General features: G+C 30.7%; 2 protein-coding genes across 2 annotated transcripts; both read right to left on the minus strand.

Annotated features, from left to right (window-relative positions):
* Window positions 1-6348: 6348 nt before the first annotated feature.
* LOC132934017 (zinc finger MYM-type protein 1-like) lies at window positions 6349-7145 on the minus strand. The gene is made up of 3 exons (XM_061000308.1): window positions 6951-7145; window positions 6610-6877; window positions 6349-6548 (listed from the first exon to the last, which is right to left on the minus strand). Exons 1-3 carry the CDS (start codon window positions 7143-7145, stop codon window positions 6349-6351), a joined length of 663 nt encoding a protein of 220 aa, XP_060856291.1.
* Window positions 7146-19962: 12817 nt separating this feature from the next.
* On the minus strand, window positions 19963-21058 carry LOC132937446 (uncharacterized). Its single transcript, XM_061004274.1, has 4 exons — window positions 20891-21058; window positions 20532-20654; window positions 20277-20473; window positions 19963-20171 (listed from the first exon to the last, which is right to left on the minus strand). Exons 1-4 carry the CDS (start codon window positions 20924-20926, stop codon window positions 20015-20017), a joined length of 513 nt encoding a protein of 170 aa, XP_060860257.1. The 5' UTR covers window positions 20927-21058; the 3' UTR covers window positions 19963-20014.
* Between the last annotated feature and the right edge of the window lie 2307 nt (window positions 21059-23365).

Raw genomic sequence — 23365 nt, forward strand, 5'->3', positions numbered from 1 at the left:
GAGACAATATACTGCAGTCTTTTCACGTATAGTAATATCAGTCTCAAATTCAATACGTAGGTCCATGGTTAACGACTTCACATTGTCGTTTTGATGCGATAGATCGACAACGGCGATTGGTACATGGTTTTGATAAATATGTTTTGACAGTAACGGCTCGCAGTAGTCTCTTTCGTAGTACGATTTTTGAAAATCTGTGTAAGCTTTATACAGTATCGAAGTTTGTTTGTTTTGGAAGTTTGCTGGGAAATCTTCGTACGGATACGCTTCAGAATTTACCGGCATCGAGTGTTATATTATTTTTTCGATCTGTTTGAAATCCAATCAATACAAATCTAGGGTTTTCGAGTAAATTGCTAGACTTTACAGTCCACGAATGTGAAGTATTTTTAGGTAGCACTGGATATTCGCAGAGATCCCAGGTTCTGAACGCGCACGATAACGTTTTACGAGAATCCAATATTTTTAACAGTCTTAACTTTTCTTGATCACTAACTTTGATAATAGGCATCTTCCATAATATCTTAGTCAGTTCGACTGTAATTTTTTTATTTTTCTCAGTGTTATCAGTAACGTGTAATGTGTCAAAATCGGTTGACGAGCGATTCAAAATCAATTGTTGATTACAATTAAGTAATATTTTTTTGTAATCTTCAAAAAATCCAAATAGATGTTTCAGTCGAACGCAGCCGGTAAACACGTTGTTGGCCATGAAATTTTTATTATTATCGTTACTACCCAACGACGACCCCCCAAGCCGCATTCTCCAGCGTGTTCAAGTCGTTTGGAGTATATGAACAGTAACCTTTCAAACAAGACGAAATTCCGGGTGATTTTATTTTCTGTACTTCTGCGCCGTTTATCTCGTATCACATTTCGGAGAATAAAAACGCCAATCCATTATTCGAAAAACTAACGTCTCCAACAGCATTGGTAGGTTTATTTACTTTTCCCTCGATGTACAGATAACTCTCACACGGAAAAGTGTAAGAATCCATATTTAAAACACTTATCCTAATTTCATCGTTATTAGAAAAAGACATGTTTGAATACGGGGTAAACGAATGATAATTCTTTTGTGTTATTTTACACTCGTCGACATAGCCGGCTGCTACGTCTAAATACGAGTCATCCATGATTACATTTTCAAGGAACGAAGAAAATTTAAATTATTTTTCGTGAGTTTGGTTTCGGGTTTTTTCGGTTTGGATGTTGACTTCTTGACTGTAGATACAATACTGATACAATTTTGATTGTACCTCTTTTTATATTGATGTTACATTTGAGTGCCATACCCACGCGTTATTTGCAAGCGAATCGTAATTGGTTCGTCGCGTAGATTTATTAGACAATCGTTCTGATCTTTTAATACGATATTTACTCTAGATATCGAAGTCGTGTTGAGACCATAAAAAACTGGATGTCTAGGTACCTCGACGATTTTATAGCCTGGTGGAACAGTTGAATAGAGTTCGTGTATGATCTGGCTCGGTGCTCCGTCACAAAATGAACCAGTAATCAAGTTGCACTCTACTTTTATACTATTGAGTTTCATTATTTTGACTGTACTTTCAGATTCATGATTAAGGCCCGTAGTGTATACAACATTACCGAAACCCAACAATTTCGCTATGCTATTCTTGACGCCCAAGTCCACATCATGACTACACGAGAGCGTACACTTTAATGTGGTATTGTTTGCTTTTAATTCAAACCAATCGACATATTCGGACACATTTTTTTGTATAAAAGACTATATTATCAAACTCATACGACCCCGTAGGTATGATAACGTAATCATTTTGACCGATGATATTTCGGAAACCGATAGTATTGCAACCGGGTTCGATGTTTGGTATCGAATTATTTGTCTGTAAGCTCAAAAGACATATTTGTGCTGTGTTTTCTACTTCTAGTGGCGGAAAAATATCGCATGGCAATTCACTCGAGTTCCCGTTTAACGTCAACGTGTACATGATAAAACTTTTAAACACAAGTGTCCGCAGTTTGTAGTATTATATTTCTGATCTCTGTTGTAATTGAAATTAATGTCACAGCCGTGAAAATATTTTTGTACTTCTAATGGAGGTTGTAAATTTCCAAAACTGTCGTAATAATAGACTTGATTTCCGATTTTTTTATACGCTACCCAGTGAGTGCCTGTACCGTTTTCCGAATCCAAGTTAACAATCACTGATTCTATTCGTTTGGGACGTTCAGATAACCTGTCTCTAGTAAACACGCCGATGAAATGAGGTATTTTCATTAAACGGGCTATTTTTATAAGTTCGTAATTGTACAATGCTCTTCTGGGTAACGTAGATAATAGTTTTTTTTTACTTTTTTGCCTCCACATTTTTATATGGGGCGAGATTTTGTACGAGTTGCCTTTATACGGAGCAAGATATAACCCACCGCCCAAATGCGTTGGTGTGTTTCTTTTAAATTCATTAGCCGACTTAACGACGTTGGAAACACCGCCAGTCAGAGCTCCCAAGGCCGATAGACCAGCAAAAATCGGAATAAAGGTAGAAACACACTACTGTCACGTCACGTGAAACCACACATTGTAATGTGAGCTCACGTGAAAGGGAAAAAGTGCGGAGTGCCATTTTACATATTATAACGTGTCTCAAGCGTCTATCGATGTAGTGGCTGATTCAGGTGATTTTTCAGACGAGTTTAGAAAATGATACACCAAGTCCTTCAGAAAACTGTGGTAATGTGGATGTGGAAGTTGGACGAAATTTCCAGGCTGTTGATAAATTAACTCTAAACGATGTCGAGTCAATGGAAAACCATTACCTAACCTAACCTAACCATGATTATTCGAAATGGTGTCTCTTCCTTCGCAAGATTACGAGTGATATATAATAATACATTTTTTAGTAACTCAAAAACAGTATTTTGATTTTTTTGTATTTTAAACAGGTTTAATTAAAAAGGTATTTTGATTTTTTTTTATATTTTAAAAAAGGTTTAATTTAAAAATTATTTTGATTGTTAAAAATATCTATATCTATAAGGTATAAGGTATAATTTTTTCCTACATACCTTAAACAAACAGTAGTTATGGCTTCAGTAGTTATGGCTTTTCGAAGTTGAGTGTTTCGTTTGTATATATCACTTTTAATAAGTTCATGTATGTAATCAAATTGTTGTATTGTCATTCTAAAATACATATGGAAACGTTTCAAATCGTTTCGTAGCTCTTGCACTAGCCTTCGAAACTCACCTAACTTTTCTCTTTTGGTATTTATATCGTGTACCCATGTTCTTGTCGACCTTTTGTTTCTCTCGTTTTCATCGAGGACCACAAAAGCAGCAACAGTTTCCCAATCTGATGAACTCGAACTTTCCATAGTTAAAATAATATAAACTGACAAGTGCTCGTATCAAATATACTTTGCTAACTGTTTAAATATAGGTACTGCGAAATGTATAATATGTATAATATGTAAGAAAAAAATTGTCAACATAGAGTGTTGTTTTGAGGTGCCGCCGAGCATTTAAAATCTATATATAGAAATAGGAAACGAAAAACCTAAGTATCATTATTTTTATTACTTTACGATATCACCAAATTTATTTTGACCATAGTTAATAGTTTAATAGATTAAATAAGGCAATCAGCATTATTATCATTCGACTTACGATTAGTATCGCACTATTTATAATCGAGTGTGGACGTAAACGACGTTTTACAGTGCTAATATAAAGTTATTAACGCATTTATTCGTTTAATTTTCAATTAATTTCTGAAATGGCTATTTGTACCAGAATTAATTCAAAATGTCCAATTTTTGGTGACACTCGTGATCTTAGTAATTTAGTTTTACCTACCTATGAAGATGTAATGAAGTTCTATTTACAAGTAAGAAACCAATTAAAACAAAATAGTAATAGAAAAGATCCAACTGTTAAAATAATTTCTGAAATAGTAGTGACAGATGTAGAAAAAATATGGCAGAAAGCCTCTATTCCAATAGTATCGCACATTCGTGCACTACAATTGTTAATAAATTATCACGATAAGTACAAAAAAATAGTTAAATCTATTAAAAACAGGAAAAATACATTAACTTTTAAATCAAATCTAGAAAAATTTCAGAATAATGCAAAAGATACACTATTTGATTTAGCAGCTTGCAAATGTATTGAATTCTATCTTTGATACTTAGTAACTTTATTGAATACCTAATAATAATAATAAAGCAATATAATAATAACTTTTTTTATTTATACTTAGTATGTACCATATACAATATTTTATTTTATTTTTATAAATATTTATTTTATTATGTTGATAAACAAAAAAAACGTAGTACAATCTCAAAATTTTACAAATTATTTTTACGATATTTAATAAAACAGTCTCTACATATATATATTGCATTCATCACAAAGTGTCAAAACTTTTCTTGTCTTATTTTGCGCAGTCTTTCTTCCTAATGTTGTTGATATGGATGCATAACACTTCTGACACATTATTTTTTTTCCGTTTCGCTGGTTACAAGATTATGATTGGCCTTAAGTGGAATGGTTTTTGGAATTTCTGGTTGGTGTAACAATGATTTAATAATTTCTTCTTTAAAAAACGTAATTTTTACTTTATTTTTTGTGACAGATTTAAATAGAGATAAAGCGTTAACTACTGATGTTGATAATAAAATATCAAATGCAATTTTTCCGATACCATTTCAGTGATCTTTTCAGTGGAGATGAATACGATGCCATTTGGTCAGAACGATCAATATATGATTTGCCCATGTTATAATCTTCTACTGATTTCGGTTTTTTAATTATACCTACCATATCTGTTACGTATTTCTATAGTCTCGTCCGTGTGTTTTGTTGTTATAATATGTATGTCACGTTTGTCACGCCATTTTAAAACTACTATATTAATATTACTTTGTTGAGCAATTAGTTCCCCCTTTTTTAATTTTTGCCAATAACATCAGGTGGGTTTCCTCGTCTATTTGCTCTTAACGTTCCTACCCATATGGGTATTTTCTTTAAGAAGTTTTTCCGCCAATTCCCACACTGGAATACCAATTGTCGACGTATAAGCACCGACCAAGATTAATATAAGGTTCCATCAGCTTTAATACTATTTTATACGAGACGTTGACACGGCTACGACGGGTGGTGGCAGATGGTCCGCGGAGGAGCCGGTCGTTGATGGGGTAGAATGGACGGCACACTCGAACGTTTAAAAAGAAACGACAACACAATTTCGGTGGTGACAAGAATGATGTTTATTTCACACGGATATGATTGTAAATAATATAGGTATACTAAAAGATTTTTAGAAAAAACACGAGCAACTGACGGTGGCTATATGAGACGGTATATAGGTCGTGGTCGTTGGCGTGTGTCTTTTTTCTAGTGACTAGTCTACGACGGCCGGTACTCGTTCTACGCGACTCGCCTTCCCGTCCCACCTTGTGCCTTTTTGGCGTGGTGGGGGGGAGTTGGCGTTGTCGCGCTGTAGCCCGTAGTGGCGGTTGACGAAAAATGTAGACTGGTCGCTGCGGTACCTGTACTTTGTACTGGTGGCCGCTGCGTACCGTGTCAACGTTGGTTTCACGAACTTCATTTTTACCGGCATAAATATTGTATTGTAAAGTATAATAGTCTTTAGCACATTTATTAATGTATCTACTATTGCTTTATAACTGGACATTACAGCTTCACAATTTCTATAACGGCAATTCCACCTTGCTTAACCTTGTAATTGACTTTTTTTTTAACACCCAACTTATTTTGAATATCCATTAATTTTTTATTATTAGTCGGATATGAAAAGTGAATATGAAGGGCCTCTAATGTGTTAAAAACGTTTCTGGTTTCCTGTAATTTAATATTTGAAATATTATTAAATTGGTTTTTATTTTAAAACAAAACACATTTATTTAAAAATAAAAATATAAATAGGCAATTTAAAATAATTAATTCATACCTTTACTATTTTACAAATGTCTGGAACTACTAAATTAACTTTGTGTGCCATGCAGTGTGTGAAAATTGCATACGGATGTTGTTCTTTAATCTTTGCTTGGACACCATTAAATCGCCCAGACATAACACTGGCCCCATCGTACGACTGGGCTACAATTGTCAATTGAGGGTTTAAATTACATTGCTTGAGGGTAATCTAACATACTTTTACTTAAAGTCTCTGCATCTTGTTTATATGAACAATCAATGAAACCAAAAATATTTCTTTGATTTCTAACCCTTTGCAGTATCTCAAACATAAAACCATTTGCTCATCTTTAAAACACCTGAAAAATTCAAATTAAATTTTAATTGATCAAATTTTCAATTAACATTTTTAATTTATTACCTAGCTTCATCGCACATTATTCCAAATATGCCCACATCTTCAACTTCTTGTATTATAGTATCTTTTGATAAACCTGCACAAATATTAATAAGTTCATCTTGAACTCCATGGCTAGTATAATTTGTTTTCTCTTTATATTTCTGGGCAAATTCCGGATATAATTTAGATATCATATTACAGGCTTCTTTAAAATTTCCTAAATACAATAATTAATTTAATTTAATTATTAATAAAAAAAATTAATATCTACATCATACCTTGATTCATGGAGCTGGGAGCTTCATTGTGGCCTCTAAATGCTAGACCTTGTCTGCACAAAAACAGTGTCACTTCACATAAAGTTCTTATATATCTACGATTACTCTCAATAAGTAGCTTATGTTGAGTAGAAACCTGTGCCATTACACTACCAGTTTTTTCAATGTCTTTATGTGACTGCCATTTTTTATTAGTCAGATGATATTTTGTTGTTGCATGAGCATGAAGTCTACCTTGGCCTTTTTTAGATCCTCTTGAACCACTAAACTGTATTAAATTTAAACGTAATAAATAAAAAAAAATGTATTCAATAAAATTGTTTAATTATTAAAATGTTTACTTTATTCCATTTTTTAAAACCAATTTTGGTAAATGTATCTTCGGTATTGTTCCCAGAACCATAAATACGACAAGCAAAACAGTACAAAGCGTTATTGATGATACTATATTCAAGCCATTCAAAGCAGTCGTAATATGATGCATTAAAACTACGGTTTTGTTGACCAAATTTTGTCATTGGATAAGACTGGAACATTAAAAGTACCTAGTAGTCACTATAATAGTCACTCTATACATTTTTGCATGCATATAACTTTAATAAAAAATAAGCTACCTAAGCAATATTGCCAATATTTATCTCAAATACATAATATCTACCTTCATAATTGGACGTGATGGACCAGAGTTAATATTACCCAAATCATTTATATCATTAATTTGAAGCCGCTGAGAATCAAAATCAATATTCGATGACGAGTCGGAGTGTACTGTAGTTGTTGGCAACACGTTTTCAGAATTTACAGTTTCTGTTTCTTAAGGTTTTTTTTTTTAATATTAAATAACTCAAAATAATTTGACGTTTTAATAAATAATAATAACGATTTACAACATCAGTGAACAACGCAAGACACAACACTAAAGACGAAACGGTCGAAACAGCAATCGGCACATTAATAATGTTTATCAGTCTGAGATTATCGGAAATTTCTATTTTTGTCATTGCGATAATGCGATAACAATCCGTCGCGACGGTCAGCCGGTGCGCATCGATGACGATTAGGGGCCGCGTCACACTATCGCGGTTGGAACCGCGTGGCGTAACCGCCAAATTTAAACACATATTTATATATAGTACGCGACACACTGCAGCGTTTCTACCACGTTTTGGCCGAAATCTGCCGCTACAAACTTCGACATGTCGTGGTTTGGCAGCGGCGTGCCGCATGATATTTTTGACCACGTGGATGTAAAACCAATGGTTTTCAATTATGTACATCACATTACGACGGTTACAACGCGCGTTTTTACTCATAGAATTTTTAAAAGTTTTAAAATTCTGAATATGAACGTTTTTGACACTGAGCTTTTCATATTGAAAATTGAAAAAGAAAAGTGCTTGTGGAAAACAAATTCAAAAGAGTACATGGTTGATCGCTATGCTAAAGCCAAAGCCTGGATAAATGTAGCATCAAGTATGTTTGATGAGTGGGAAAGCTTCAACAAGGAAGAACAAGAATTAAAAGGTGAGTTTAATTTTAAACTTTGTTAAGAAATTAAGTTTATGAAAATGTTTTCATTTACAACATAATTTCTAATTACTGATAGGTACATATTCTAAAAAAAAACTGTTAAATAATAAATACTAACTTGATTTTTTTAATATTAGGTTATTTATTTATATTAAATAATAAAATAAATGAAAATCGTTCTAGAAACTACATTACCTATACCTACCTATACTAATATATACGTAAAATTATAGTATAAGTACATCTTTATTATAAGGATATATAGGTGTAAATTTAAAAAAAAAAAATGATTCTACCTGTTATTAAATATTATTTTGTTGTAACTTATTGCAAGTGTAGACTAATACTTAAATAGGTTTTAATACTTACAATACAATTATATACATAATAAATTATATTTATTAAAATAATATATATAAAAATAATAATAGTACCTAATTATTAAATAATATAAAATAGTAATCAATTAAAACGATATTGAAATGGAACTGACCCAGCGTTTACAAAATAATCAGCGAAATATTCTCGTACATCAATCCCTTCATGATGAGATCCGGAGTTTCCATAATTTTTGAATATCGTCCAAATTATGTATCCTCAAATTGATATCCGTCTCTCCCTTCGTACATAATTATGTAAAATACAGCATGCTTTCACGATACAGTCGGTAAAATCTGGTTCGACTAATATTGGGGTGTGTAAAACTCTCCATTTATTCGCTAGAATTCCAAAAGCACATTCCACATACCGCCTAGCCCTCGACAACCTGTAGTTGAAAATTTTTCTTTTATCATTAAGTCCACGTCCTGGGTACGGTCTGAATACATTTTTATGTAGGCCAAACGCTTCGTCTGCTACTATAACGAAGGGTTGGGGGAATCTGTGGGTATTAGGTAGGCACACCGGTTCGAAAAAGATTTAGTTCTTCGGAATACAGTTTTCTACCAAACGGGCATTCTTTAAAAACGGTAGAATCACCCTCTCTACCATAAGCACCGACGTCAATGGTCGTAAAACAATATTCTACATCTACTACATCCATTAAAATATTAGAGAAATATTTTTTATAATTAAAAAAACATAGATCCCTCATTTCTTGGATTCACACATCTGATGTGTTTTCCATCTACAGCTCCAATACAATTTGGAAAGTTAGTCTTTTGGTAAAACTTATTTGCAATATCTATCCATTGCTCTTGGCTAGTTAGTTCTGGCATCTCTGTAGGCTGTAAGGTGGTCCATATAACATTGCACGTTTCTTGGACGATTGTTCCAATTGTACTTCGTCCCAATAAGAACTCGTATTGCAACGCCACAAAATTCGATCCAGTAGATAAATATCTAAAATGTATTTGTTAATTTATATATATTTTGTTTAAAATGTATATTTTTTAGATTCTGAGTTGAACGAAGAATGTATTGACTTTTCAATGATGTGTGTTTTTTATTTTTTTTTTGTAAGTAAAAGTGCTTGGATTTTCTTAAATAGTATCTTTTTTGATAGGAAAGTGAATCTAGTTGGTACTTTGGGGGGTCAAAAGTAAACATTTTCCAGTAGTTTTCAAAAGCGCCGGGAAAAGCAAAAGAAAAATTAAGGAAAAACGGGAATTTTTTACACAAAATCTGTTTTCGGAAATATCGATTTTGGTTTTTGGTGTAACTCTTAAAAAAATGACCGTAGGTACATGAAATTTTGACTGAATGTTTATATTAGCATATTCTATACACCATAAAATTTACAAAATATTTTGACTCTTTTTGAGCTGTTTACGGCCATTGTCAGTTTTCAATTTTTATAGTTTTTTTTTCTATAAATATCAATAAAATTTTATCTGTTGAGTAAAAATGCTTGACAATTTAATATAAGGCTCCTAGGTTATTTTTTCAAAGGCAGATGAAAAAAATTAAAAATCCTTAGTCACAGTTTTTATTTATAAGCATTTAAAGTTCAAATTTTGACAAAATACGGAAAAATCACGAAAAAATAGCAAACTATTTTGAGTGGAGAATTCATAAAATTTTTTCTTTTTAGACCAAACCGCTCCGTGTGTAACCAGCTTTAGGGTATAATATAGTATAATAATATTATTATTATATTGACATTTATTTTGACATTTCGGGAAAAAAAAATATTTTGTAAAGTTCCAAAATGTTATCAATCGTTATAAAATAAGTACCTATTTTAATATTTTATACTATATCAAAAATGTTTAATAATTTTGGGGGGCTAAGCCCCCCCCCCAAGCACCCCCCAATCACTGCCTATGGATAATAATCAAAATAGAAGTAACACTGGTTATTACTGTGGAAAATCAAATCATTTCGCGAGGGGTGTGTTGGCAAACGAACGGTCGGTCAGGCGGGAAACGACTCGAGCAAATACACATAATAATAATCGTGATAATAGTGCGCGTAATTCTGGAAGCGGGTAATAATAATAGGAACAATACGGGGTGTTCAGAATTTACATTGTAATTTTTGTAATAAAATAGGGCATGAAATTTCGAACTGTTTTACAAAACAGAAAAACGAGAAAAATAATTCAAAAAATTCCAAAGTGCAAGTTCCAGTGGGCGTCAGGCTTGTCCAAGAGATAATACAACCGCCACAAAACGATGTTTTCACATCACAACTAAATTAATAGAAAATCATATTACTTTAAAATCACCTAGTTTTAATAAAGAGCAAATTAAATTATCAGTAGACACAGGGGCTGAATTCAATATCATTAAAATTAATGCACTAAAGCCTAAAGGGGGTATACAGAAATTAATGAAAAAGACAAGATTTAATTTAAAAGGTATTAATGAAAAAATAGTCTCAACAATAGGTAAAGCAAAAATAGATTTAATAATAGATAAACAAAACCATTCGAAACAGAATTTTATGTAGTAAACAAAACATTTCCAATAGAAGGAGAAGGCATATTAGGACATAAGTTTTTAATGGATAATCATGCAGTTAAAGATATTGCTAACAATACGATAACAATAAATGAGAATAAAGTAGAAAATGAAAAAACTTCGTTGGCCTGTAGGTTCAGGTCCGTGAAATGTTGTATCAACCGGATTTCGAGATCATCCTTCGCGCCCGTATCCGACAACTCGCGCTGCCTGCATTCATAGCGCAACTCCGCGGGGGGTCAACTCATTAATATATTTTCCCGGCATGACGTCCGGTTGTTTTTTCCGGTGTTGTTTACGGGAAAATATAAAATGTGGCTGTTGTCGGTGGAACGGTCGTCGCGTTCCTTCGATCAGCTGTGTTGACCGTTTATCGGTGTTTATTTGCGTACGGAATGTAGGTCAGTGGGTTGTTATTGTTTTGTTATTGCGCTTGCCGGGCGATTACAGTAACCGGTTTTCGCAGAGTGTTGTCACGGATGCGCGTGTGTGCGTTATCCGGCCCACTACTGCGATTAAGGAAGACGGCGGCTGTCGCTTTGAGCGGTGGCGGCGGCAGTCCGATTATGTGGTATTTCTGTCACGGGTAATCGCGTGTTGACGTTATCGGCGGTGGGTGCTGGGGCGGTGGTGGTGTGGCCCTCTCACGCTCTTGCGTTCCTACCTACCTACGTCGTGTGTGTGTGGACTTTGGCGCGTCGCGCGCGGGTGTAGTCGGTGCGTCCGTAAATCGGGCGGCGCGGCTGGTCATTACGTCCTTATTGTAATGTTACGTAACGCCGGTTTTTCCGTTTTCGCCAGCTAACCACGTTTTTTTCGGGGTCGCGTCGGGGACTTTTTTCCAAGTCGCGCAACGGGGAGGGTATATGATCGATGGTAGTAAGGGGTAAGTTAATAAAGTTTTTCACTTGCCGGTGATTCCTGTACGGGGAGCCAGTTGAGGATGAGGGTGGTGAGGGGTCTGCTGACCAAAGTGAACAAAAAAAAGGAAAAAAAAAGAAAACGACACAACGATTTATTGTTCCGGGAACTGGCGCGTTTATTCGCAACGTAAACACCAAAAAAAAAACAATATAGAAAAAAAAAACAAATAATAAGCACGTTATATTGAAATCGACAGAACGATGGGTGATGCGACTACGGGGACGCAGGTAGACCGTCGTATGACCGTCAAAAAAACTAGTGACAGTGCAATCCGGTTCACCCAACGGCCGGCCGACGGTTTACGGCACGGGGTGTCGCGCGCCGGCGTCGTCCGTCGTCGATTGGCGGTTTGTTTGAGAAGCGCTGCGCGGCTTTCCGCGTAAAAGGCTATTTGAATTCAAACAGCTATTACGCGGGACCGCGTCATGTATTTATCCTTATCATTTATTATCATGATAATACGATCAAACGCTTAGTTTAAAAATATTAAATTATATAAATTATAATGTTATAATATAATACGAACACTGTCTCGCTTTGAGTATTTTATAACTATTCATTATAATAAACTCAAGACCATGTCGAACCGACGACTGAATTTAATGATGAGCTTAGCAAAAGCACAGGCCTCAAATCAAACAAACGAGCTCAATTTAACTGTAAGTGATATATTTTCAAACAGTTTTGAACAGTTACTAACCATTTATATTAAATTGATAACTTAAAATTATTGTCGTACAATTATATACATTATATCCAAATTTAAAAGATATAATAATTTAAAATAACTATTGTTAGGTACTTACTTTTTAATTTTATATATTTTATAATATGAGAGATACGGAAAATACATTAGAACATTATAATAAAATAATAGATTCAATGATTACAGTTGAAAGTATTGAAAAACCCTATTTTAATTGACAGCTGCAACCAACATGAAGGTCCCACGTCTTATACAAATCTTGAGGGTAGGTCCATTCTAAAATAAATAATTATTTCAAATGAATATATTATTTTTCCTGTTAATTTATGATTACATTTTACAAAAATAATGTATATATTCATTGATACCCACTTAATACTTAGTTACTTTTGTACTCTGTAGAATGTTTTGTGATGTTCAAGATATGAAATGTACACAGATTACATATACAAATAATATGAATATAGATTTGTTTAATGATATTCAAAACACTGCCACTTTTGTTGAAAACCTTGATATTGAATTTGACTTTCAAGATAAGCAGTACACAAATATTGAGGTAGTAAAATAAATTTTATAAATGTAAAACCAATTTATATTTTAACTAATTATTTTAATTCATTTTTAATAATTATTAGAGTTTCCAAGATAATGAAGCTTTATTTTCAACAGTTGAGAATTATAATATTACTAATACTGATGATCATTGTGTTAGAAATAATAATATTGAGAATTTTAATGAAAATTCTTATAGTCAAAATTCAGACAATTTTAAAAATACTCTGGTATATATAATTTTTTAGTATATTTAAGTTTTTACATAATTGGTAGTAAATAAAATAGGTACCTACTTATTTTAATTTGTTTATTTTAATATAGGAAAATAAATATGATAGTGGAGTATCGCACATTTCAGGTAGTGATATCCAAGATGAAGTAGAAGCTAGTGTAACTAAAAAAGGAACAAAGAGGAAGCGCCGTCGTTATACAACTTCTATTACTGAAAGGAAAAATATAAAAATGCAATTAAAACGTGATAAGCATAAGCTACGGATCCCTTGTTGTTTAACTTGTAAAAAAAAATGTATACAACATATTCCTGAAATTTTGAGGACCGAAATAAATAGGCAGTTCTGGACTATTTTAAAAAAAGAACAAGAGTTATTTGTTTTGAACTCTATTGAAAAAAAATGTGTACAGCGTCGTAGAGGAGTTAAAAATGAAAAAAAAAGGAATTGGTCAATTTCTTATTTATTGAAAAACTCAGATGGGTGACTTAAATATGTATGTAAAGAATTTTATTTAGCAACTTTAGGATTTTCCATGAACAATGATTTTTTTATTCGAAAAATATGTTCAAGCAGTGAAAATAATAGTTCTATAATTGTATCTCCATCAAATAATTCTAACAAAGAACCATGGAACAAAATAGATATAGAACCAATTAAATCTCATATAAATTCATTCAATCCTTCAGTTTTACAGTATAGAAGAGGACATGCACCTTTAAGAAAATATTTTTTCTAATGAATTAACAGTCCAATTCATGTTTTCTGATTTTCAAGAAAAAAATCCTGATTATAAGTGTTCATATGATATGTACAGGCAAATATTAAGAAAAATGAATATATCATTTACAAAACTTGGTCATGAAGAGTGTGAGTTATGTGAAACTTTCATTCAACATGACCCAAATCATAATAGGCATAATGCTCAAGAAAACAGTGACTGTGATGGATGTAGTAAATGGTCATTGCATTTTGAAATATACACAAATGCTCGAATTAAATATAATGAGCATTCAGAAAAAACCAAAAATGGTAAAGTAAAAAATTATACTCATTTGATTAATGTTATTCTTTTATTTAAACTTCTGAATTGTTTTATTAGGAGATGAATTGTATGTATCGGTAGATTTACAAAAAGTCATAATGTTACCAAGAATGGACAATTTTAAAGCTGAAATTTTCACTAAGAGGGTTATATCATTTAATGGACCTAAAAGTTCAATTAAACCCCTAGCTGTAATATGGCACAAAGGGATAAGTAAAAGAAAACAAGAAGACCTAAAAAGTTGTTACTATGCTTTTTTTTTTATTTTATAAAGACATGAAAAAAATAACTATTTGGTTAGACAACTGTTCTGTTAAAATAAGAATTGGTGCTTATTTACATTTTTAATTTCTATGATGAATTCTCAAGAACTTGAAACTATGATGATCGATATTTACTATTTTCAACCAGGCCATAGCTTTATGTCTGCGGATTCATTCCACCATCAGGTTGAACTTTCCATAAAACATATGGGTAAAATATATGACTTTTGTGATTATGAAAATCAATAAAGAATTCAAATAAAGGCCATGTAGATGTTAAAGTATTAGATGGCAAAGATTTTTATGATTGGAAGTCAGAATGCTCTTTGTATAAACTAAACAAACAAATTAATCGCCCAATGTTAAATAGTATAGTTCATATAAGGGCCGAAAGAGGACTGAAATACTTATTATACAAATGTATATATGATGAGTATACTCCGTACCATATGCTTGACTTCTAAAAACTATCATTCATTAAAAAAGATATTGAATAACCTCAACAAAAAAATAAATTAAGAGGTATTCATCCGAAAAAATAACAAAGTATTTTAAAAACACTAGTCTCGCTTATGCCAAAGAGTAGAAAACACTTTTGGTTTGATATTCCTACATCAGATACAGTTAATGATTTATATGAAGAACCTGAAAATTAGAAACTGCAAAAGTAATGTGATATATAATATTGTGATAGGAACCAATATTGCTACCATAAATTAAAATTTTGTTTCATTTTATTTTTAACAGTAAAGTTTATACTAAAAAAAATATTTATTTTGTTATTTAAGATTTCATTTATTTTAATTGTTTTTGGTGATGACCACCTAAAAGGTATTGTTTTATTTTGTTTTTTTAAATATTTAATAGATTAAAATAAAAGTCTAATTATTTTGTAATAATTTTTTTATAATAAAAAAATTTAAAATTATTTGTTTGATAGGATTGGAGTTACACTTTTTTTTACATACAAACAATGTTGTATGATCATAGACTTAAATATGGTATATCCTAAAAAGTCTAAGCAATAACCCGGTAAGTCATTTATTATAAGTCCATTATTATTATAAATTAATATATTATAAAAAAAAAGAAGAGTAGGTACCTATGCTTTAAAATACGAGGTCTAATTATTATATATATTAATATCCACTAATATTTCAGATTTTTAGCAACGGGTGATTCGTTTAAAATGATCTCATATAGTTATCGTTTGAGGCATTCGACAGTATATGCAAATAGTGACAAATACTTGCGAAGCCTTGGTCAAAACTTTAATGTCTGAAGTAATGCCAATACCCACTAGCCAAAAATGGAGAGAAATCGCAGATGAGTTTTGGAAATGTTGGAACTTTCCAAACTGTATTGGATCATTGGACGGCAAGCATGTAGTAATCCAAGCACCACCAAATAGTGGGTCACTATATTTTAACTACAAAAAGACGTTTTCAGTGGTACTTATGGCTCTCGTCGATGCTCATTATAATTTTATTGTGGTAGATGTAGGCACGTATGGTAGGAATAGTGATGAAGGTATTCTAATGAATTCGAAACTAGGAAAAAGCTTAGATAGTAAACAACTGAATGTACCTTCAGATACTGAACTCAGTGGCGCACGCAGGGGGGGGGGGGGGTTAGGAGGTCGTAACCCCCCCCCCCGAAATGTCTTCCTTCATTACGAGCGTCTAGAAACAACCCACGAACAAATTTCTCATCATGTCTTTATTTCTTATCAAATATATTATAACCAGAAATTCGTTACTTGTAATCGGTGACTATTTCCCCTTAAAATTGGAATTGCATTGCTACGTCTTGCTAGACGCTCGTTTTTTGTTACCGGGTACGCGCACCTACAATCACTACAACCGCGATCTCAATTAAAGTGTGATAACTGATAAGGATAAGCAATCTGTGATAACGTGTTTTTAAATTATTGTTAATTGTTATTGGTTTTGGTTAGTCAATGGAAATTTATTAGACAATAACTCAGTCAATAAGTATTAAATTTATTTCATTTTTAAGTTTTTCACATTATGAGTGAAAAAAAAAAGGATTGCCCATGGTAATATTACGTCATTTTTTCACAAAAAGTGTAAAAAAAATTATGAACAACCCTCAACTTCAAATCTAATAACAGTAAGAATTTAGAAATACATTTTTTATTTCATTTATTTAATTATTTAAGTACTAACTTCAAAAGTTTTCTAAAAATGTTTTAAATTAGTATTGGTGAATGGTGGTACTTATTTTATTATAAATTAAATGGCATTTTATAGGAGCTAAATGATGATCACTCATTGCAACTATTGCAAGTTAGTCAGGACACTCAAGAGGTTGAGGTAAAACTATCTGATGATAGTTAGGATACGCCCGATCAGGTAATCAATATCAATGTAATTATGTAAATATTATTGGACTATGTTAAATAATATAAGAACCATTAGATACAGTTAACATTAAAAGGTACATTTGAATTCTGTATTTAATGTATTTCCATATTTAAATTTGATAAAACTAGCCAATGACTTAATTATTTAAAATAATTAAATTTTATAATATTAAGATTAATTTAAATTCTAAAAAATACACAATTACAAAAAATAATGATATGTTAAGAAATTTATTACTTAGTCTATCATAATTTTTAAAAATAGAGACAATTGAATTTCATTGATTAGTTAAACTTTTGAATCATACAACAATAAATTATTTATGATTATGAAATAATTAATATATTTTAAAGGTTAGATTACAGGTCCAAATTAAAAATAAATATAGTGGATAAGTAGGTACTTTTTTTTTACATTAATTATTAATTTGAATGCTTATGAGTTAAGCCGCTGAACACTATTAATTTTAAAGTATTATTTATTTGTATGTTTATATAATGTATTTGAGTATATTATGCTTGTTTAGTTATTTATGACATTGTGGCTTCACTTTCATTATTATCACTTTTTTTACTATATTGAATATTAAAAATACAATGATTTGTTTAGTAAATAATAGTATAATGCACATTTCCAAGTATCTTTCATATTATAATGAATTCTTGGGAATTTAATTTTAATATACTATGCTAAATGCTTTAATTTCTAATATTATTAGAAAAAAAATCTTGTATGCGCTATTGCTATTTGCTAATAACTGCTTCTAAGGAGCTTAGTAGTATATATTTGTATGTTCACAGCCAATTTTTTTCAAGGGGGAATGTCCCCCTTGGAGCACTCAGATTTACCGTGTAACACATTTCACACTGATTGTTAGTAAATTTTACCTCGAAAAAATGTACTGTATTTCATTTTTACTCATGTTGGTTACACTGATTTTTTTAATAATGATAAAAACATTATTTATTATTTACAATAATTTTAAGTTATAAGCTGATTGCTGATTATTTTTTTCATATTCAGTTACTAATGATCCATCGTTCACTCAAGTCGTGTCTCATTTTTCTTTATTTTCTCAAAGTTTTATTAAATTGTATAAGTTATTTAATTTCTTCAAAAATGAATTTTCAAAAATGCGCAAACGATGTCCAGTCATTGGTCGATCAAATACGATTCAATTCAACGCCAGCGTATCCAGAATTCTCTGCATTTGTATCTAGGTTACGATCTTTTAAAAGTTTTCTTTCAAATACCGGCCAGAATAAGTACAAGCTCTCAGAATGTGGATTTTACTATATCAATCTCGATGACGCAGTTCAATGTCATTGGTGTGGAGTAATTCTACATAGTTTTGAAATCGATGATAATTGTTTTATAGAACATACCCGATTCTCACCAAAATGTTTATATGTATTATTAATGAAAGGTAATCAGTTTGTTCAAAAAGTCTTAAGTAAATATTGTAAAACCGAAGTTATTTGTAATTGTGAAACCGGTTCGTACGACACCATTTGTTAAATCATGTTTTTTTTATATAATATACTGTTTATAATATTTGCTGTATTGAATAAAAAAAAAAATAAAAAAAAAATTGAATGTTTTATCTTAAATGTTTTATTATTCGATTTAATATCTCGTGGACGTATAGCCTAGCGGGTTAGTGCGTATATAATAATTTAAAATGTTTTTCAGGTATCAGGTTAGTAAGTATAATATGTAAATTCCCTCTCTAGTATGCACTAATTGGCTAACTGTACGTTCACATTTTTTGCATTTTTTTTTTTTATCTGAGTTTTAGTATATAATATGACTGCAAAGGAAAAAACTAACAGTCCAATGTATAACTCCTAACAGTTATATCCTACTTTTTATTGTGTACTTTTTTAGCAAAAAAAAACTTCATTATGAGTCCACCAATAATTGTCTGTAAGTCTACATTCGACATCCGAGCTTTTAACAAGAAAAGTATTACAGTTGGATTACTAATTAATAAGCAGATTTCAATTATTTTATTATTAGAATGTAAACTTTCAAAGAAAATTATTACATTAAGTTTAGAAGAATGGTTCACACTGATGTCTGAATCTAATTACAATTCAATTACTAATAACCTAAATACCAGGGTGAGGCGTGTAAAGATTACCTATTCCTTTTCATATTCAATTAATGTTAAACAGAGTTCAATTACCCTACATCTAAACGAGGAATATATTACCTTGACACACGTAGATTTGTACCGGCTTCGTCAATTACAGAATTTGATTGATTTGTATGTGGTAGACAAGCAAAAACGTTTAGCAAATTATCAAATTACTTTCAACACTGCATATGACCTAATTAAAAATGATGTCCGTGGTCTGCCATCCACTTGCCAAAGGAACGAATTTACCAACCAATATATTCAAAACTATGATTTTAATTATTATAATCATTTACAGAACGATGACACATCATTTTTATATGAAATATTACAATTTCATTTTAACACATTGTCCGATATGATTTTACAAGATCTAATAATATAAAATATATAAATATGTTTAATAATTATTTATTTAAAAAATAAAAACTTTTTTATTCAATAATAAACTTGCTTTTTTTTCTTAAATTACATGTCACCTTTAATCATAAAGAATAGTTTTAATGCGTTTTAGTTTCAAATTTTATGTTTTCAGTAAATAAGTAGATTGAATTTTGATAGTACAGAATTGATAGCAATGTTTCAATTAGAAATTTCAGACATACTATATAGTTTATAGGTTTATGTTTTCCAAGACCTTTGAGTATTGAACAAATAAAAACATACATGTATAATAATATTTTGTTTTATTAAATGAAACTCATTTTTCCGTATAATAATCAAACAACCGTCTTGCTTTTAATAGTTTGACGCTTTGGATCGGTTAGTAATTTATCAAATATAATTTGCATTGTCTCATTAAGACCAGTATGAAGTGTTTGATCTATTGATTCGTCGGTCGTGTACAATCTAACAGTAGCTTCACTGAACTTCCATCTATTACAACAAATTATTTTATTTAAAAACAAAAGAAGTAAATAAAATCAGTAAAAAAAAAAACAGATTCAGCAATAGTTTTTAAATTTAAACCAATGTATTTACCTGTCCTTTACTGGTACATTCTCGATGTTAGTAACCTTATAATGACTTAGCACCCAAAGATCCTTTCCTTTTTCTTCAAAAGGCGTCTTTATTGTCACAACGCCATCTCCTTGTCTGAATGTTAGCGAATTAAATACTTCAACATCAAAATCTTCTGATCTCAAGCGTTCGCTGATATTATCTCTGTATGATGCATTCTATAAAAAAAAAAAAATTATTTATGCTATCATTAGGAAAAAATATTATTTTTATTACCATTTTATTCTGCTTCTTTTTCATAGGTTTTTTAACACTTGTTTTTTCTGCAGAACGTTTTGATCCAGGTTTTGTTTTTGAAAAAGACGGTCTTATATCAATTGATTCGCTAAAATGTTCATTCTGTGAAACATAAAACATAGTATATTATTTTTTACTGTTTTTTTCCATTATATATTTTTCTATGTCCCAAGAATTATACCCAAAGCGTTGAGTAATGTTACGACGCACTTCCAATATACTATGTTATAATCAGTCATTTAATATTATTTTAAGAATTATAACCATAGCGTTGAGTGGTGTTACGACCGGACTCCAATTTGCTATGGTTATAAGATATTTACTAAGTAGTTACTAACCTCTGAATCAGTTGAAGCATTTGTACGGTACGACATTTTATTTTGGTAGTATTTCTGTTGAACTGAGCTTCTTGTCCTGGGATGAAATCTTGAAGACTGGTGAATATTAGAGAATTCCCTCTGTCTTTTATACACAGATTTTTACCACTACTTCAATAATTAAGTATACAAATGGCCATAACTTTACATTATAGAAACCTGCTAAAACATGAACATACAGGTACAACAGCAAAATCACATTACATGAATTTAAATTGACGCTAACATAACCTATCCCAGCCAAATGTTTATGACATTCACCTTTTACCATAGTCAATACCCTCCTTGAATAAATTTCTACAATAACCTTACCTTAGAAGGGTGCTGAAACATGTTCATATACAACAGCAAATTACATTACATGAATTTAAATTATTACAAACAGGATTTAAAATAAATTAGAATGTATACATTCATTCTCAAAAACCAATTACATTATATGAATTATAATTGTTGCTAACATAACCTGTCCAGCCAAATGTTTTCACATTTACTAAATGCCAATGCTTAGAATGTATACATTCATTCTCAAAAACCAATTATATTATATGAATCTAAATTGCTGCTAATATAACCTGCCCAGCCAAATGTTTTCACATTTACTAAATGTCAATGCCATTATAATATTAAAACAGGATGTAAAATAAGTTGAAATGTTTAAATCCATCACAAAAAAAATTCTAATGAGAGAAGAGAGGGTATTTTCGGGTATAAAACCCAGAATTTCTTAGCTTATCGTCATCAGTTCAAGCAACAGCAGTTCCAAGAGCAGCCAGCAGCAGAACAGTCTTCTTCGCCAAAACAACAGCCAGCCAGCAGTTTACCAAACATCTTCAACAGCCAGTCAAAAGATTGTCAAAACAACTCTAACAAATAGACCAGCCATCATACTTAGAAAAAGTACCTCAATTTCTACAAGCTATGTAAGTACTATTTTTTTTTTTTATTGTTATTATTTAATTTAACATCATACTTCTTTTTTTTTAAAAAAATAAAATAGAATAATAACAATTTATTGTTGTAATGATAATACAGTTTTATAATATTACTATGGGTATTGAGTGTTTAGACTTAAAGATTTTTTTTCATAGATTATTTAAAATAAAAACATTAAAATAGAAGTAGTTGAAAGACGGTTTCTCAACTCTCACTTTTAGTCACTACTATAATATAAGCTGTTTTCTTTTTTTTTGTTAAGTTATGATCAAGTAACAATAATACGTTATAATTACACCACGTCCACAGTATAGAAGATAACTGATGTACCATACTATCATAGATTTACATAGATAAGATAGAACATCGGGCTTATCATTCATCAATAATATTGATAATTATTACCTAACCTCAAAAATCTTTAATAGTCAATCTCTTTCATGATAATAACTATAGATACCGTTATCTAGTAGTTGTTGCACGATACCTTGTTTTTATCAATGTTAAAATACTATAGCTGATTATAAATATTTGTTATAGATAACGTGATTGTTGTATTACACGTGTAATATTATCTTACGTAAAATGTTTTAATATAAAAAATTTTTTTTATTATATTAAAATATTCAATAATGTTTAATGACTGTATAAAATATATCCTAAAACATATATTATATACATATATAAATTTAAATTATTTTTTTCTATAATGTTTTTTTTATTGCTTTTACGCTAAGATTATTCGAAAGCCGCTGTCACACGTTGATAGTAAACACGTAGTTGCTTTCGTGACAACGTAATGTTACCGTACGAACTCTACGATAGTTACAATCGCCCTATCTACTATTAACTAACATATAAACTATCACGTTTTTTTCTATTATCGTGTGACGTAGCTTCACTAGCAACTAAAATTTTATTTTTTATGATATAAATGCTATATTGTCTAATTTTTAAAGTTTTTTTATTTAGCTTTGAATAATATAATCAGTTATTATTATATATACGTATATACGTACATTCGTTGTTTTATAAATAATCGCTTTAATAATTAGATTTATATAATATTTTATATTTTATACTAATGTATTTAGTCAAAAATTACAGATAATGAATTTTTGGCATTCATATGATTTTTGTAATAAACAAATTCAATATTATGGAGAACAAATTGTAACCTTAACGAAGATGATTGATGAAAATAAGATTAAAGAAAGATATGAATATAAAGATCTCAAAAAAAAAATTAAAAATCTGAAATTCATTATTTATTTAAGTAGAACAAACTCTAACCCAAATTTTTCTTATATAAAAGATTTAAACGCAAAATTAGTTTTATTAAGAGAAGAAAAAATGGATATATGTAAAAAATATAGTGATTTATATGTTACAAATTTTCGTAAGCAAGAACACTGTTTCGGTAAAAGGTTAGATTTTATTACAACAGCAGAATCTAAGCGTGAAAGATTTAGATCAGGTTAAAATTTTTTTTTTTAAATT

The sequence above is a fragment of the Metopolophium dirhodum genome, chromosome 1 (genome assembly GCF_019925205.1).
Source record: "Metopolophium dirhodum isolate CAU chromosome 1, ASM1992520v1, whole genome shotgun sequence".
In the NCBI taxonomy this organism is placed as follows: domain Eukaryota; kingdom Metazoa; phylum Arthropoda; class Insecta; order Hemiptera; family Aphididae; genus Metopolophium; species Metopolophium dirhodum.